The sequence below is a fragment of the Kryptolebias marmoratus genome, linkage group LG1, assembly GCF_001649575.2.
Source record: "Kryptolebias marmoratus isolate JLee-2015 linkage group LG1, ASM164957v2, whole genome shotgun sequence".
Taxonomy (NCBI): Eukaryota; Metazoa; Chordata; class Actinopteri; order Cyprinodontiformes; family Rivulidae; genus Kryptolebias; species Kryptolebias marmoratus.
Window position 1 is genome coordinate 11,733,531 of NC_051430.1, and position 14,691 is coordinate 11,748,221.

Below are 14,691 nucleotides of genomic sequence, written 5' to 3' on the forward strand. Positions count from 1 at the left end.
CCCCCCCCCCCCCGGATTTTTAAATCCTGGGAGTCAAGAAGAAATTTAATGCAAGACCTGAAGGTGTGTTAAGTGGCTCAGAGCAGCCCGGAGCGTACGAGGCCCGCGTGCTTTTACTTCAGCACATTCCCTTCCAACCCTTCCAGAGTGAAAACAAACAAACAAACAAAAAAACGCCTGGCTCACTGTCGAACTTGGAGCATGCAGCATATGAACTAATCCGAATTAACTTCTCTCCTGCTGCCCCACCCCCTACGCTTGTTGAGCACTTAGTAAAAACAAGCACATTGTGTGTCTACTTCAGGGTCTCCGCAGTGAAAGCCTGGTAGATCAAACCTCCTTGTGTTTGCCTTATAATCGCACAACGGGTCATACTTTGTCCAGCAGTCTTTTTTTTTTTGAGGGGGGTTATTTTAATATTGGTCCATGATCTAGGTGTTTGCATTTGTTTAATCTGACTTATCTGCAGGGTGACTCGTGTTTCTGTAGAGCCAGCATTAACACTGACGCTGCCCCATCGGTCATCGTGAACGCTAAAGAAAAAATATTGAACTTTTAAAAAGGCAAAAAATAAATAAAATTTTGCATACAAAATTTGGGACAGATTATAGGGCTTAAGTTTGTACTTTAATAACGTGCTAATTTAAAACTCCATAATACATCGATGTAATATAAACAATAGTTACAGCAGATTGTGCTGCTGTTGACTCCCTGCATGCAACCTCCTGAGAACATTAGGACTGTAGGTTGACTTCTTAGCAGTAAAGGTGAAACGATGCTACCTCTGCTGCCCCTTCTATATCTCTATATTTTTATTCAATTCGTCATCGATGCCTGTTCAGTGTCCCAAATTGTCAGTGCAGAATACAAGTACTGTATGTGAATATAATCAAATATCTACAACCTTAATGTAGAGTAGTGAATGTACAATGAATTGAAAAGCCAATGTATCTTTCGAGCTGCCCCAAAGGATTGTGCAGACGTCCGACTTTGTGCATGAAAGCGTCCACCACCATCCGCACCTTCAGTCCCCCCCCCCCATCTCACTGCATCTTAAACCCGAGCCTGTTTTCTACTCGCAAGAGTTGAAGTGAAACTGCCAAAAGGAAAAAAAACAACAAAACAAAACAAAAACACCATATGTATGCAAAACATTCTAATACTTTCTTACAAGTTTTGGCTGAGCAGCCGTAGTGATCTACTGTAACTGATGAACATCTTTTTTCCTATTTCTGGACCGGGTCCACAGACATTACTTTTGTTTTCAGTGACAGGAGCTCTTTTTGTACTTTGTCCATTTGTAAAATTGTTTTTAAATGTTTATACTTGATTTTCAGACTGCCTTTTTTGTACATTTAACTTTATAATCGAACAGTGCAAGCTTTCCCCCCCATGGTGTCTTTAAGACCAAATTGTTAAGTCTGCAGTTGTGTGCTAGCTTTGACAAGAACTATCAGCCTATACGGATGGTTACAAATTATTGTGTGGGTGTGCATGTGCAATCTTTTTTTAAAAAGAGGAAAAAAAGACCTAAACAAAAACCTGAATAAATTTATTATTTTGTACTCTGCGTGTGTCTGGTTTGCCTTGAAACATTAGAAACAACTTGCACAAGAACTCAAAAAGTTTATTTAATATCCTTAGCCATAACAACCGTTGGAGCGCAGCTGATGAGCCTGAAAACGGTCCAGGTGCTTCTGACTCTGGACTGTAAAGGACGATAACAAAACTGTCTGAAAGGTCACTTAAAATAAAAGCTCTTTTCCCACATAAAAAGGCCATAGACATTTCTTACTAAAAGAAAACTCAAGTTGAAGCTAAAGTTACATGAAAAATGTAGTCTGAAGTGCTTGAACTGATACCTACATGTATATTTTATTAGAGATCTTAACAAGCTCTACTTTGTCTTTTAAACATTAGCTTAGTCTTTGCATTATATTCTTTAAAGTCAAACTAATCAGAACTGTGTAGAATAATACACAAAACTTAAAACTCTACATCTGCAAACCATCTCTTGCTCCCAGGCCTCCTAACTTTTATACATCATAACAAGCAGCACCCTGGAGCCTCAGAACCTGAGCAACTGTTTATCTTTTTGTTCTTAAAGATAGAAGAGGTAATCATCCAGCTGCACACTGGGCTGCTTGTGAATACTCTGCCCCACGAGGAAAGCCAGCTTGTGGGCGTACTGGCAGGGAGCCGGCACTCTGATGATCCCCTGGAGCATGATGGGAGACACATATACATGACAAACATGAATCCAAAGGTGTTTAAGCATGTACACAGTTAGTGGGATGATTTTTTATAAAGCCACAGTATGTAAAACTTGAGGAGAAAAAACATCTTTATAGTCTGACTTGAAGACTTCTACAGTGCAGCTGTTTTAAGGGTTTATAGCTGCAAGATTTCTCCAATCACCCCGAGTTTTATTAGTTTTCTGTTGGCCAATTTTCATGTTTTAATATTGTGTGAGTGTGTTATACAGCTGCACAAAATTAAGATATTTTCAACTCTTACAGACTAAAATGGACAAGACAAAATATTTGTAAATTGATAAGAATATTGATGTTATTTTACACAACCTCTGAAGCACAGGTTATTTCCAACTAAACCCTGGGCAACCAATGTGTTTCGGGTTTCGTCAGTAAAACAGTGATACGCATCTTAAAAAGGAAAAAAAAAAAAGATAATAAATAAATGAATTAAAAAAGGCAGCTTTACTACAAAGATGTGTGCAGCACAGGAATTCATTTAAATTAATCTAATAGTTATCAATTTAAAAGTAGTTTTCATAATCTTTTACAGGCTCAAATATTTCAAGTTTATAGTTCTGGCTTTTTCAAAGCAAACATTAAATATGAAAGCAGCCCACCTGCCAGTTGTAGTACAAGTGGCACAGCTTGTAGGTGAGGCGCTGCATGTGATCAGGCTTCAGTCCGCTGGTGTCGTACACAACGTTGTAGTGTGTTGGAGAGACGCTTCCACTCCTAACAGACTGGCTCACAATGTAGAAGTCATACCTACAAAAATACAAGTTTTATTTTTTTTCCCTCCCTCCAACCACAATATGAACAAGACAGGAATGGACTGACATAACATACCACTCGGGGCGAGTGACCTCTGTGTCAATGACAGTGCCTGGAGGAGGGTTGGTCACCTTGTCGCCAATTTGGGTAAAAAAGCGGCTGCTGATGCGCTTCTTCACAACCACCACACTCAGCTTGGGCCTATAAGAAGCAGAAGAAAAGACAGACAAACCTGGTTATTTTATTTACTGCAAGTCCAGCTGTGTCCATCTGCTGCAAGCCCCTCATTTTCTACTTATTGAAGACAGATGTGATTACATGCATGTCAACACAAGCTCTTCATATAACTCCAAGTTTAAAGGAAATGGGTGTTTAATAAGAGTGACTACTTTAAAAAGTCCGAACATCCAAATAGGAAATTCAACAAACAAATGTAAAATAAGTGGGCTTTGAACAATACACTCACTCGTAGTCTTGACCAATGGACTTGATGGAGTCCATGATTTGTGAGACCTCATAGTTGACCACGCTGTGCAGCTGTCCGTCCCCCACACCATCGCGGTACACGATGATGCGTGAAGGCAGGCAGTTGTTGAACTTCAGGTAGTCTTTCAGTGCACCTAAAAACAACAAGTCATGGTCACTTATGGCAGATTTGAGCAAATGGTGTACATGTGTGATGATGTGAGAGAAGCAACTTGCCACTTAGGGCCATCTTCAGTGCATCCATGATTTCCTGCCCTTTGTGCTGCAGGACACATTTTGAGTACCATCTTGGAAGAAGAAAACCAAAAGACTGAAATTGCTTATTGATGTCACACAAATATGATTAGACATTAAAACTAATGTTAATGTGTGCATAAAAAAATTACAACTGGACTGTCAACAAACCATAAAACTGGACTAGCACTCGTCCTGTAGTTACTCACCTGCTCATGGTGGGGTTGAGGCTGGCCACCAGAGCACCAATAGACCTTTTCCCAGCAGTGGTGTCGTGGTAGCAGTCGATGCCAACAATCATCAGCTGTTTGAGCTGCACAAACAAGTCAAATAATGTAATAATGTTCACATTTGTGAATCACTATATTTTAAACCTGACTTTAAGCACTTAGCAGACTCCAGTGCCATTTAGACAACAGCTTCACAGAAACGTTAAGAACTCTCGTCCAACTACACAAAAGCTGTTTTAACAAAATGCACGATCAACCTCCATATTGTCCACTTAAATCTAACAAGGCTAAAATAAATCTAAATGTTTAGCCTACCAGCGTAAAAAAATTAAAACGAGGGAACCAGCAAGGCAGAAACAGCACTTGTTCAAAACCTTTGTGACAGCAAGTTAAAAACAACAATTTAGGCAAGGTGCACAGAACTTACAGGGATTTCCACGCTCCAGAGTTCTCCTCCCATTTTGCAAGCCATCTGCAACGCAATCTTTGTTGCCACAGTCATGAGTGCTTGAGGCCGGCTGAGGGTACGGGCCACCACACACTGGCTCGGGGTGGGACAGTCCACACAAAGGTACTTTTTAACACTGTCGTACTTGTCCTTGCTGTTGTTGGGGAGAATTATCACCACCTAAAAACAGACAACAGAGGCTTTAGTCATGTTTTGGCTTGGATTGCAGTCAGATGTTTTTCAAAATGAAGAAAAATAAGACTTCAGTGCACCTGAAAAGCTGTTTTCATCGACCAAAACATGAGCTGGTTTGAGTAAAGTTGATCTCTACATTTAGGTTCAACTTTTGTGCAAACAAAGAGGCAAAAATAAAACTATGTATCTGGATATTTCTGTCAAATTTTATTTGCCATGGCAATTTTTTTTTACTTATACTATTATAGTACTACTAATTTTATTATACTATTATAGTATACATTAGATAACTAAAATAAACTGCCAAAAGCCAACAATGCAGTCCTTGCAAATGAGATCTCAATCTCAATGGGGTTTTTGATCTGGTTAAATAAAGGAAATAAAGGAAATGAAATGAGTTACAGTACATGTGCCACAACTCTGAGGACCCATTTTGATATGATACTTGTTTCCCTTAGCTCTGCCATTTACCTGACCCACATGGTTTAAAATTAATAAATAAAAACAAACAAACAAACAAGTAACAAGTTTTATACACATTTATAACAATGTGTATAAAACATTTAAGCAAACCGCAGAGCTTAAAAAGGGTGGCACAGTGGAATAGTGGTTAGAGCTGTTGCCTCCCAACAAGAAGGTTGCAGGTTTGCTTCCCGGCCTGAGGCCTTTCTGGGTGGAGTTTGCATGTTCTCCCTGTGCACACGTGGGTTTACTCCGGGTACTCCGGTTTCCTCCCACAGACCAAAAAACATGCATGTTAGGTTAATTGATGACTCTAAAAAATTGTCCCTAGGTGTGAGTGACAGTGTGAATGGTTGTTTGTCTCATTCGTCTATATGTGGCCCTGCGATGGACTTGCGACCTGTCCAGGGTGCCCCCGCCTCTCGCACAGTGACTGCTGGGGATAGGCACCAGCTACCCGCGACCCGGAATGGAGAAGCGGTTAAAGAAAATGGATGGATGGAAACAAACAACAAAAAAACACTTTAATTGGTTATGTGAAGAACTCAAAATCATAACCTATTTAAACCAATGATTTATATTTGTATACATCGAACTGTACAGGTATTTGTAGTGAAACTGATGGGAAAGCAATTGTGAAAAGTTTTCTCTGCCTCAAAGTAACCAGGGGCTGGAAAAAAATATAATCCTTCAGCTTGTAATGTGTGCATTTGTGAAGTGGTTTTACAAATGTTCTGACTGTTTATTTTTTGTGTATAACAATTTGTTGTACACATCTGTGACAGATGTGTTAGACTGAACACAAGACAGCAGCCTGGATTAACATACTTAAGCACAGGTTCCCTGTTGAGGTCAGCTTATATGAATTTCTTTAGTAAATAACCAAATATTAAATGTTAAATAAAATAAAAGTTCAAAGAAGTTATTGCCACAGTTGTGGAGTACAGGAGTACAGCACATACCATTTGTGTTTCGGGTCCAACATTGTGCTGCAGAGCTCTGAGGAGAGACAACTGATGATCTTCATACTCAATCCTGCACACAAGAAAAAACAAATTATTAAAAACATACAAACATTTAACCCACAAAGTGATAAAGTAAACTTCACAGCTTTTGAGTATAGGGTTCTCAACACTGAGGTCAGTCATTTTTTTACAAAACAAAAACCTTTTAAAGACAGCAGTGTTGATCTACACCAAGACGTGCCAAATGCTCCACCTCCTCACCAAGCTAGATGAAATTAAGCTCTGTGCACACCGTACTTTGCCATGGCATTTTTCATATGATGAAGAGATAAATGTACACATGAAACTCACACAACTGCTCTCTGCATGCGAATGCCGAGTGGCCCTGAGACTTTGTGGAGGGTCTGCAGGAGGGACTGTGCCTCCATGCTGTTTCGAGGGGCGTGAAATATGAGCCAGTTGTTCAGTGGAGGGGAGCTGATCACAGGTATCCCACGCATTTCCCTGGACCAGTCAGCCGACTGGGGGTTGTACTCATACTACAAGACAAAATGTTCAACTACAAGTTTAAATCATAAGCCATCCGATTCTTAAGTCTAACCTTTCACATCCCGAACAGCATACCGATCGTGAGCCCTGAAAAATCCTCTCTCCTCCAAGAACCCGGCCAGTCAAGTTTAGTAGCTGCTTATCAAAGCTGAGCCCCCATTTGGTCAACTCTGCCTGAGCATCAGGGTTCCTACGAACAAAACAGTCATGATTAAAACAAAACAGCCAGAAATCAAACTGCTTAGAGGCTGTTGAAAAAACAACTTTTGTTTTGACTAAACTGATAACACAAATGGCAGCACAACTAACAGGATGCAAAGACTCAAGTTTATGCAGCCAAGATGATTTTAACAATGACATTTGATAAGCAGCTTTTCACCACCGAACAGATTTAAGGCTCTTTCCTAAAACACTTCAAGCTGGGAGTCAGACACCTTCTGGCCACATTGGTGATTTCTAAATGGACAGAAGCGGCGAGGGATGTTGAAGCCAACCCACCCCGATGTGCCTTTGTGCTGCTACGTAAGGTAGTACCAGAGCTGAAACACTCCACATGTGAAAAGGTAATCCGACTTTGTGCCTCGATGCAATGAAATATGGTCTATGTGACCTCCTGCTCACAGGATTAAACATTTAATTACTGAGAGAAAATCAATGATGACGCACAGCAACTTTGCATTTAGTTAAAAAAAGTTAACTACAAACAAGATCTTTAAACTTTGTTCTGCCTGACAGATGTCTCCCTTGTCATTTTTTAAAACCCGATGAACAGAGTTCTGCTCAACGCCTCTCTTGGTTCTGCGATGCTTGCTTCATTTCTGAAAACTTATGTCTACATGGAACGTGGACGGCACAATCAATGATTTGTGAACGACCAGGGGCAGCCTAAAGACAGATTAGTCTTTGCGGTCATTTCTTGTAAATGTTTAGTGAAAGTACCTTAGGATTTTTAAAGTCTTGAATCTAGTTTGGCTTCAAATCTCAGTTATACAACATGCAACACTTAAAGTTTAACCCAATAGGTATGAATGCACAAAAACATTTGATCATACAGAACATATTAACTGTCTAAATATCACATACTTTTGTATGTTGGAGATAAATCTGCTCAGACGTTTCTCCCTCTGATCTGGGTTCAGTCTGGTGTGGGTACTCAAGTCCTTCATGATGGTGAAATCTTTCCTCATCTTGTCAGTCAGGCCTTCAGAAACAGTTTAAATCTCACCAAATCATTTATAATGAATGCCTTTTGAACTTTTAAACCACTGCTGTAACAAAACCCTTAAGGATTTTGTCTGAAGACGGTGATTTGTGTATTAGATAAAAGCAAAAATCACTTTGCTGGGGTTATTTTAGTCATACTGATGCAACAGAATAAAGCTGAACCTGTGAGATAGCAGAGTTCTGGCACAAGCATGGCGGGTCCAGGAGGAGGGCCTCCTGCAACAGCCACCTTCTTCACATGGCTGATGAGCAACACCTGGTTCCCGTCTGTGATATCCAAGCCATATTGCTACGAACCGAAAAAAACAAGAGTGAAAAAGAAGAGTAAGAATATTTTAAAGAAATGTAAACGAGTCAAATTTGTGATGTGTACCTTTCGAGCATTTAGTACCATCTGAATAGAAGACTACACACAGTATTCATTTAGTCTTAAACTTGCGTTGGTTACCGTGTGTGTGTTTGCGTGTTGGGGCAGAACGGTTTGTCTAGTTTAACACATGAGCATGAATGAACTAGAACCGCACAATAAAGTCATACTGCTCAATCATTTCAAGTCTCAGTTATTTACATCATACCGCTGTTCTTTCATGACACAGTGCTGACAAACAAGAAGGGCAAACCTTCAGAACAGCCGCTATACTTAGTAGGAAAAAAATGGTAATTATAACACGAGCAAAAACAAAAAAAAAATGCTGCATTGTCATAGGTGTGCTGAAAGCCACAACAGCATTTTTTAAGTAAAAAACAACAAAGCAACATTGTTTGGTGATTCTTAATGAACATAATGTTGATAAGACGTTGGGCTGACAGGAAACGTTATGATGACGACCACTTCAGTATGGCTTTCCAAGAAGCAAAATGTGTGTGTTTGCATGCAACAGGTTTCTCAGATTTTTTATTTTATTTTTTTAAACCAAGGAGGAACAATGTAACATACTGCTGGTTTTAAAAGCTTCAATCTTATTGGCTGGCTGCTTTTATCAACCAACTACTGTAGTTGCCATTTATGCTTTTTTTTTTTTTTCAAATCATTTAATTGCTTTTAACTTCCTAAAGTCTAATAGAAAGATTATAATCTCCTGTCTAGACAGAACATAATTACGTACCTTTGATAAAAAATTAGAATATAATAGTATTCTCAGTTTCCATTGAGGAAAAATTAGGGTTTACATTTCATCTCTAACCATGCAGCACCACCACCAGCGTGAACACTTACAGTCTTGTAGTAACTCTTGAAGGAGATGTCTGTGCCTCCCCTCTTGAATGTGTTGTTCGGAGTGTGATCCCAAGCAATATCATCAACCCTGTAGGTTTTGTTGTTGTACCTGAAAATTTGAAATAAGCATGCAGCAGAAAACAGGTTATTTAGTTAGTTAGGCGAGGTTACAAGGTGATAAACATTCCTAATGAAAACAAAGTGGCAAGAGTCCCAAACAAATGGATGCATTTGGATCAACTTACTTTGTCAGAACTATCAGGCCGATAAGCTCCTTGGCACAGATCTCAGGGTAGCGCTGAGCTCCACACTGCTGCCTCAGGTTTACCATGAAGTCGAGCACAGTCTCACTGCGCAGCACCTTGTGGCTCACGTCGGTGCACATCATGATGGACGACTCATAGCGCAAGATGGTGGTGGTGTAGCCCGGCCAAATGGTTAGCCTAAAATGAAGCAAAACAGGAGCTGTCTTTTCATTTCAAATGTTATTGTCAAAAGCAAATTACCCAGAAGTCAAAACTGAATCTTACTTTTTTCACATTACAGAAGTATACCTTTAGTTTTATTTAGTTTGCAAGAACAGCAAATCTAATCATTTGGCATTGGAGTCCTAATCAAGCTGCATTCAGGTTTTAAACTTCAGCAAAACCTTAATGAAGGGTGTCTGATCCCCACCAGTTTTAGGTTAACAACATTTATACTTTCAACTTAACCAGAGTTTTTATTTCAAACAATTTAAGCCTTTAAGCTACTCTTTTTAGTTTTGCTTCCAAAAAAACATTTTATAGTTTTTAAATTAGCAGCTGTTCTTTACATGTGAAGTGAACTTAAAAGAAAAAAAACCCTCTTTGTGGTAATAGTTTTCTGTCACACCTGTGATTTGGAAGAGGAAAGCTTAGACTTTAGGATTGCTGCATTTTGCCAACAAATCTTAAAAAGGTGCACTTTCTAACAAAAATAGCCGGCATACTTGTGCTGTGAAATGTTGAGTGGATCATTTGGGTTGTAGTAATTGCGTCCAATCTGCTGCATGTTGAGAACTCTCAAAATCCTGTAAAAGATGAAATATAACTTTTCAGTTATCCAAACTATAATTAAATGAAATGGTTGATGCATTCCTTCTTGTTCCTTACTATTGACAACTTTAAAAGGTGTTAAGAAGTATAACACCTACCTCCTGAATATGATATTATAAAACTGAATGCACACTGGAGACGTGGGCGGCAGCTCATTGGTCAAAGTGACCGTTATCTGAACCTTCTCTCCATTCCTGGTCTCACTGTGAAGTATTGTCTCCTACATACGAAAATTATTAGGTCATTAAAAACTGAGAAAATTTAAAAAATCATGGGGAGTAAACACAAACAGTCTCATAGATTTTAAAACAACTCACCAATAAATATGGTATTTTTAACTTTAGGAAAGCGGGTGTCAATTTTTTAAACCCTTTGCTATAATTTCATTAATTTGTTACAGTTTTTAAATAGATGAAGGACAAAAAAAAATATTATTTGCTCACAGTCAATATCAATATCACATACATCTCATTACACTTTCAATCCAGTAGGTGTCTCCTCAGTATTTTGGTGTCAATAAAAGGTTGGTAAAATGAAAATATCATCAAAAGTGTCACCAATCAATTACAACTTTTCCCAAACAATAAAGCTAAAAACTAAAAGGTACAAAACTGCCAGCGGTGAGGACACAAGCCTAAGCTTTGCAGCTCCTGTCAGAGGGGGGAATAGTTATGGGCAGCTATAATCCCTCATGTGTTGGTACCTTGTTGTGCAGTCTCTGAGGCAGAAAGAGCAGAGCTCCATCAAAGCTGCGAGCTGGACCAAGCACTTCTTCGTGCTGGAAGAAGAGGGCAGATCTCAGGCGGCGGGACTCCATAGGTGGTTTGAAGTCCACGTGGTACTGATACAGAACCCACTGAGGGCGCGACAGGATGCGGAAAAAGTTTGCCGACAACTTTATAACAGCTCCAGTCGCTCCTGTAGAAGAGCACATATACAGTTTTAGGAATTATTCCATTTTCTCAAACAATAAAAAGCACAAATGTGTTGGCGTATGCCAATTTAAACTGACGGACCAGTCTTGGAATCCTTCACATGCTCCATTGCTTGTCTGGTGTTAATCCCTGTATCATGAAAATCCCGACGGCGTCCACCTCGTTCCCCCAGCTTCACCTGCTGAAATCCAGCTGAAATCTGCAGAACAGCTAAATAAACCCATATTAAGATAGTCAGGACCAGTCTGCAAGTGTAGAGGTAAAAACTCAAAACACCACCTAGTTTACATGTGGCAGCCTAACATTTTACACAATAAAAATTGTACTGAAGAGATTTTGGAATAAAAAAAAAAAAATCCAATATTCCTCATGTCAAAAAGTTTGCCTTCCATAATCACGTGCTCAAATGTCTGGTTGTACAGATACAAGAAATATATCATGGCTTTGAGTGTACCTTCTTCAGAAAAGGGTCCTGGAGCACCTTTCTGCCTGCCTCTGCCAACCAGCTCCCCCCCTGCAGCCGGGGCAGGTGGGGGTGCAGGCTCCTTGGCCTGACTCTGTGACGGGAAAAAAAAATTCAAACATATATTTAAAAAGAGAAGATGTGGCAAAATAATGTAATGGTTATCTATTCCTCATCCACAACTGAGCTTTTACTAAGCACGATTAAGACAACTACACATCTTAAAGGGATATTTCAGACAATTTAGTGCAAACACTATTATTCAAACCTACACACTGTTGTCAATTTTGCTCAACAATTACTCTTTAGACTGGAATATAAAAGGTAACAGAATTCTACCCAGGCTGCACCAGATGACTCACTGTAATTTGAACCAGCAAAAGACTAGAGTTTTACATAAATAGTCATGTAATGTTAAATTGGCAGCTGTGTAACTTCTGTCTATGAAACAGCGTTTGTATAAACTGCTCTAACATTTTAGAAACCAAAGCAGTTTGAAGACCACAGTAGTTGATTTTGACCTTCATCATATTTTGACTGGCCGTTAGCTTTTCAATTCTGTTAGATTTATTAGGTTTCTCCAAACTAAGTTCGTTCAGAGCGCCTACTACAACAGGTTTGATCACAACCTTTCCAAAACCTTCACTTTCAAATGCCCAAAGTTCCCCTGTATGTAATTAGTGATTTCTGACCAGCTAGAAGCAGCTTAAAGAGCGGCTCGACTTTGCAGAAATGATGCTGAACTGTTCTCTGACGTGGAGGGGAAGCAGCTCGGAGCATGTGGCCGTTTTAACAAAGTACGGACCTGAGCTTGGAAACCCCCCCCACTAATTTAAGATTTTTTTTTTTTTAAGTCAAAATGATTATAAAGATATAGTTTGATGCATTTCATTCTGCTCTGTTTGCTATAATTGTTGATTACACTCAAAAACAAAAAAAAAATTGTTAACCATTGTAATTTTAGTTTCGGTGTGTTAAATTGGGTATCAAACTTCTATAAGCATAAAATAAAAGTGGAGTGTGCTGCAAACAAATAGGTATAATGACGTGTGACTATTTAAGTAAAAGAAATCAGACAGTAATGACTCAAGTGTCCCATGTGAAAAAAACAAAACAAAGGTAATGGAGCAACAGAGTTTTCTCAAGTTTAAGATAAATTTAAGACAATAAACTTTAAGATCTACTTGAATTACAATAGGAGTCATTGTAAAATGTCTTATAAAGAGCTGCTTTTGTTTTAAACTCCATCCAAACCAGTAAAAAAGAACAAAACAGTTTTAGGAGCAAAGCAACCTGAATGTGAGTCAAATTTCTCAGAGAGAAAAGCAATGAATGAACAAACGCACAAATTTCAGATAAAGCTAAATATGTTGTAAGAGCTAAAATGAAAACTCTAAACATATTATATTTAGGGCTGCACAAGATTTCAAAAATTTACTTTTGTCACAATATCTGAGCGCAATATTAATAATGCAAATAACTGCTCAATCCAACAGACTTGCTGACCTTGGTTTAGATGGCAGAATAACAGAAGGGAAAAGTGAGAAAAATGTGGTTTTATTGCAATTAATACTGCACAATAATTTTGCACATTCTAATATTGTTCATTCTTGGACATATTTAATACCTTTAAAGGCCTAAAATTGAAATTAAAATTGTAATTGTTAGACTTTTAAGTCCCAGCAGAAACCCTAAACAAGGCTCTGACCACACTTGGGCGAATCCAAATGTTGTCATGTTCCTCCAGCTTTCATCTACTTCCTGACGGTTTCAAGCAAGCTATAAGTTCAACAGGAAGTAGGACGCCATTTGTACGTAGGCAACTTAAAGACACCAGTTTCCTGTTTTTATTAAGACCCGGGCAGTCCTTCGTTCATAACCTACCCCTGAGAAACCTAAGAAAAAAGCCCCACACCTGATGGAAAACTGCATTTTAGGCATTAGCCTACATTGGGAACATGTCCCCAAAAAAAGTGACCACAACTTCTCTTACCGCTCCGGGCGCTGGGGTCTCTTGACCACGTGCTCTGCCTCGAGATCGTGCTCGTGCCCTGCCCGTCATTTTCGGCTATTTTTTTTTTTAAATGTACCTGCCGTTTGGAAAAGAACAAAACTTTATCAATGCTGTTCCTACTGTGCAAAGACGTGTCTCTTTATTACAATTAGAATACACAAAACAATAAGAACTCAGTAGCTTTCCTACCAAACACCGTCAGCTACACGAAGCAGGAGGCTAACCGACCTCGAGGCTAACGCTAACGGACCGACACGTGCTAGCTAACCTGCTGCTAGCAAGTACATTTTAAAATACCATAAATACAGAATATTAGGGAAATATGACTTCTGCTTTAGCGAAGGCCAAACATCATCATTTTAATGACTATTTATCAACTTATAAAATTATAATTACCTGTGACCTTTGAATTAATTACAGGAAAACTGCAGCATTATTAACAAGATTTGTTGTTACCGATTGTTTTACCTAAATTTTGTTAAATTTAGTTTAAAAAAATACTCACTAATTGGAAAAAGAAAATATCAACGAAGCTTCGCGTTTCAGCACCTGTTCCCGAATAATGAGTCCGGCTAAGTGGCGCCCATAATTTCTTGTAGAAAAAGAAATTAATGCGCCATCAGATTTTAGTCGATCTTTTTTGGCAATAATTTAGTTATAAGTTACTTTTTTTTTTTTTTACAAGTTAAATGTTTAAAGCAATCAAATACACGGGTTTTCTGAGAGCTACTAACAAAGTAAACGTTTTCAAAGTGATGGAACTACTTTTTCAGAGGGCAGTAATCCAATTAACCAGTGGCTGTTCTTCGGCCAGTAGATGGAGCCAAATATTTAAGTTTCTGTTTAGGCTTTTCCTTCTCAGCGTGTAAGTAAAAATCAGTCTTACAAGGGAAAACCGAGTCCAGTTTATTTTTCAAAAAAAGCTTTACAGAAAAATGCTGTGTCTAATCTTTAGGCTTTTTTAAATGGTAAACTTACCAAAATACGAAATTAACTTATTCATTTTATACCTATGAAGTCAAGTAAGACCTGAAGGCTCCTCTCAAGACTGATTTATAAAACTTAGCTTTAATAATCTCCCCTTTGTGGCAGGTTAAATATCCCAAAGTCATACCTTTCTCCTTTTTTAAAGGAGATGCTTAATCATGTGTTGTTATTTCCTGCCAAA

General features: G+C 38.7%; 1 protein-coding gene across 2 annotated transcripts; it reads right to left on the bottom strand.

The window, feature by feature from the left end:
• Window positions 1-1,611: 1,611 nt before the first annotated feature.
• On the bottom strand, window positions 1,612-14,096 carry piwil1 (piwi-like RNA-mediated gene silencing 1). Of its 2 annotated transcripts, none has more exons than XM_017435311.3 (21): window positions 14,029-14,096; window positions 13,503-13,599; window positions 11,501-11,603; window positions 11,128-11,256; window positions 10,815-11,029; window positions 10,210-10,331; window positions 10,006-10,086; window positions 9,281-9,478; window positions 9,036-9,144; window positions 7,982-8,108; window positions 7,679-7,796; window positions 6,671-6,785; window positions 6,398-6,585; window positions 6,044-6,116; window positions 4,404-4,604; window positions 3,956-4,059; window positions 3,729-3,799; window positions 3,493-3,646; window positions 3,102-3,227; window positions 2,873-3,020; window positions 1,612-2,218 (listed from the first exon to the last, which is right to left on the bottom strand). In XM_017435311.3, exons 2-21 carry the CDS (start codon window positions 13,569-13,571, stop codon window positions 2,102-2,104), a joined length of 2,568 nt encoding a protein of 855 aa, XP_017290800.1. In that variant the 5' UTR covers window positions 13,572-13,599; window positions 14,029-14,096; the 3' UTR covers window positions 1,612-2,101. The 2 variants fall into 2 exon arrangements, with proteins under 2 accessions (XP_017290800.1, XP_024866147.1); XM_025010379.2 differs by having other exon boundaries at window positions 13,920-14,067.
• Between the last annotated feature and the right edge of the window lie 595 nt (window positions 14,097-14,691).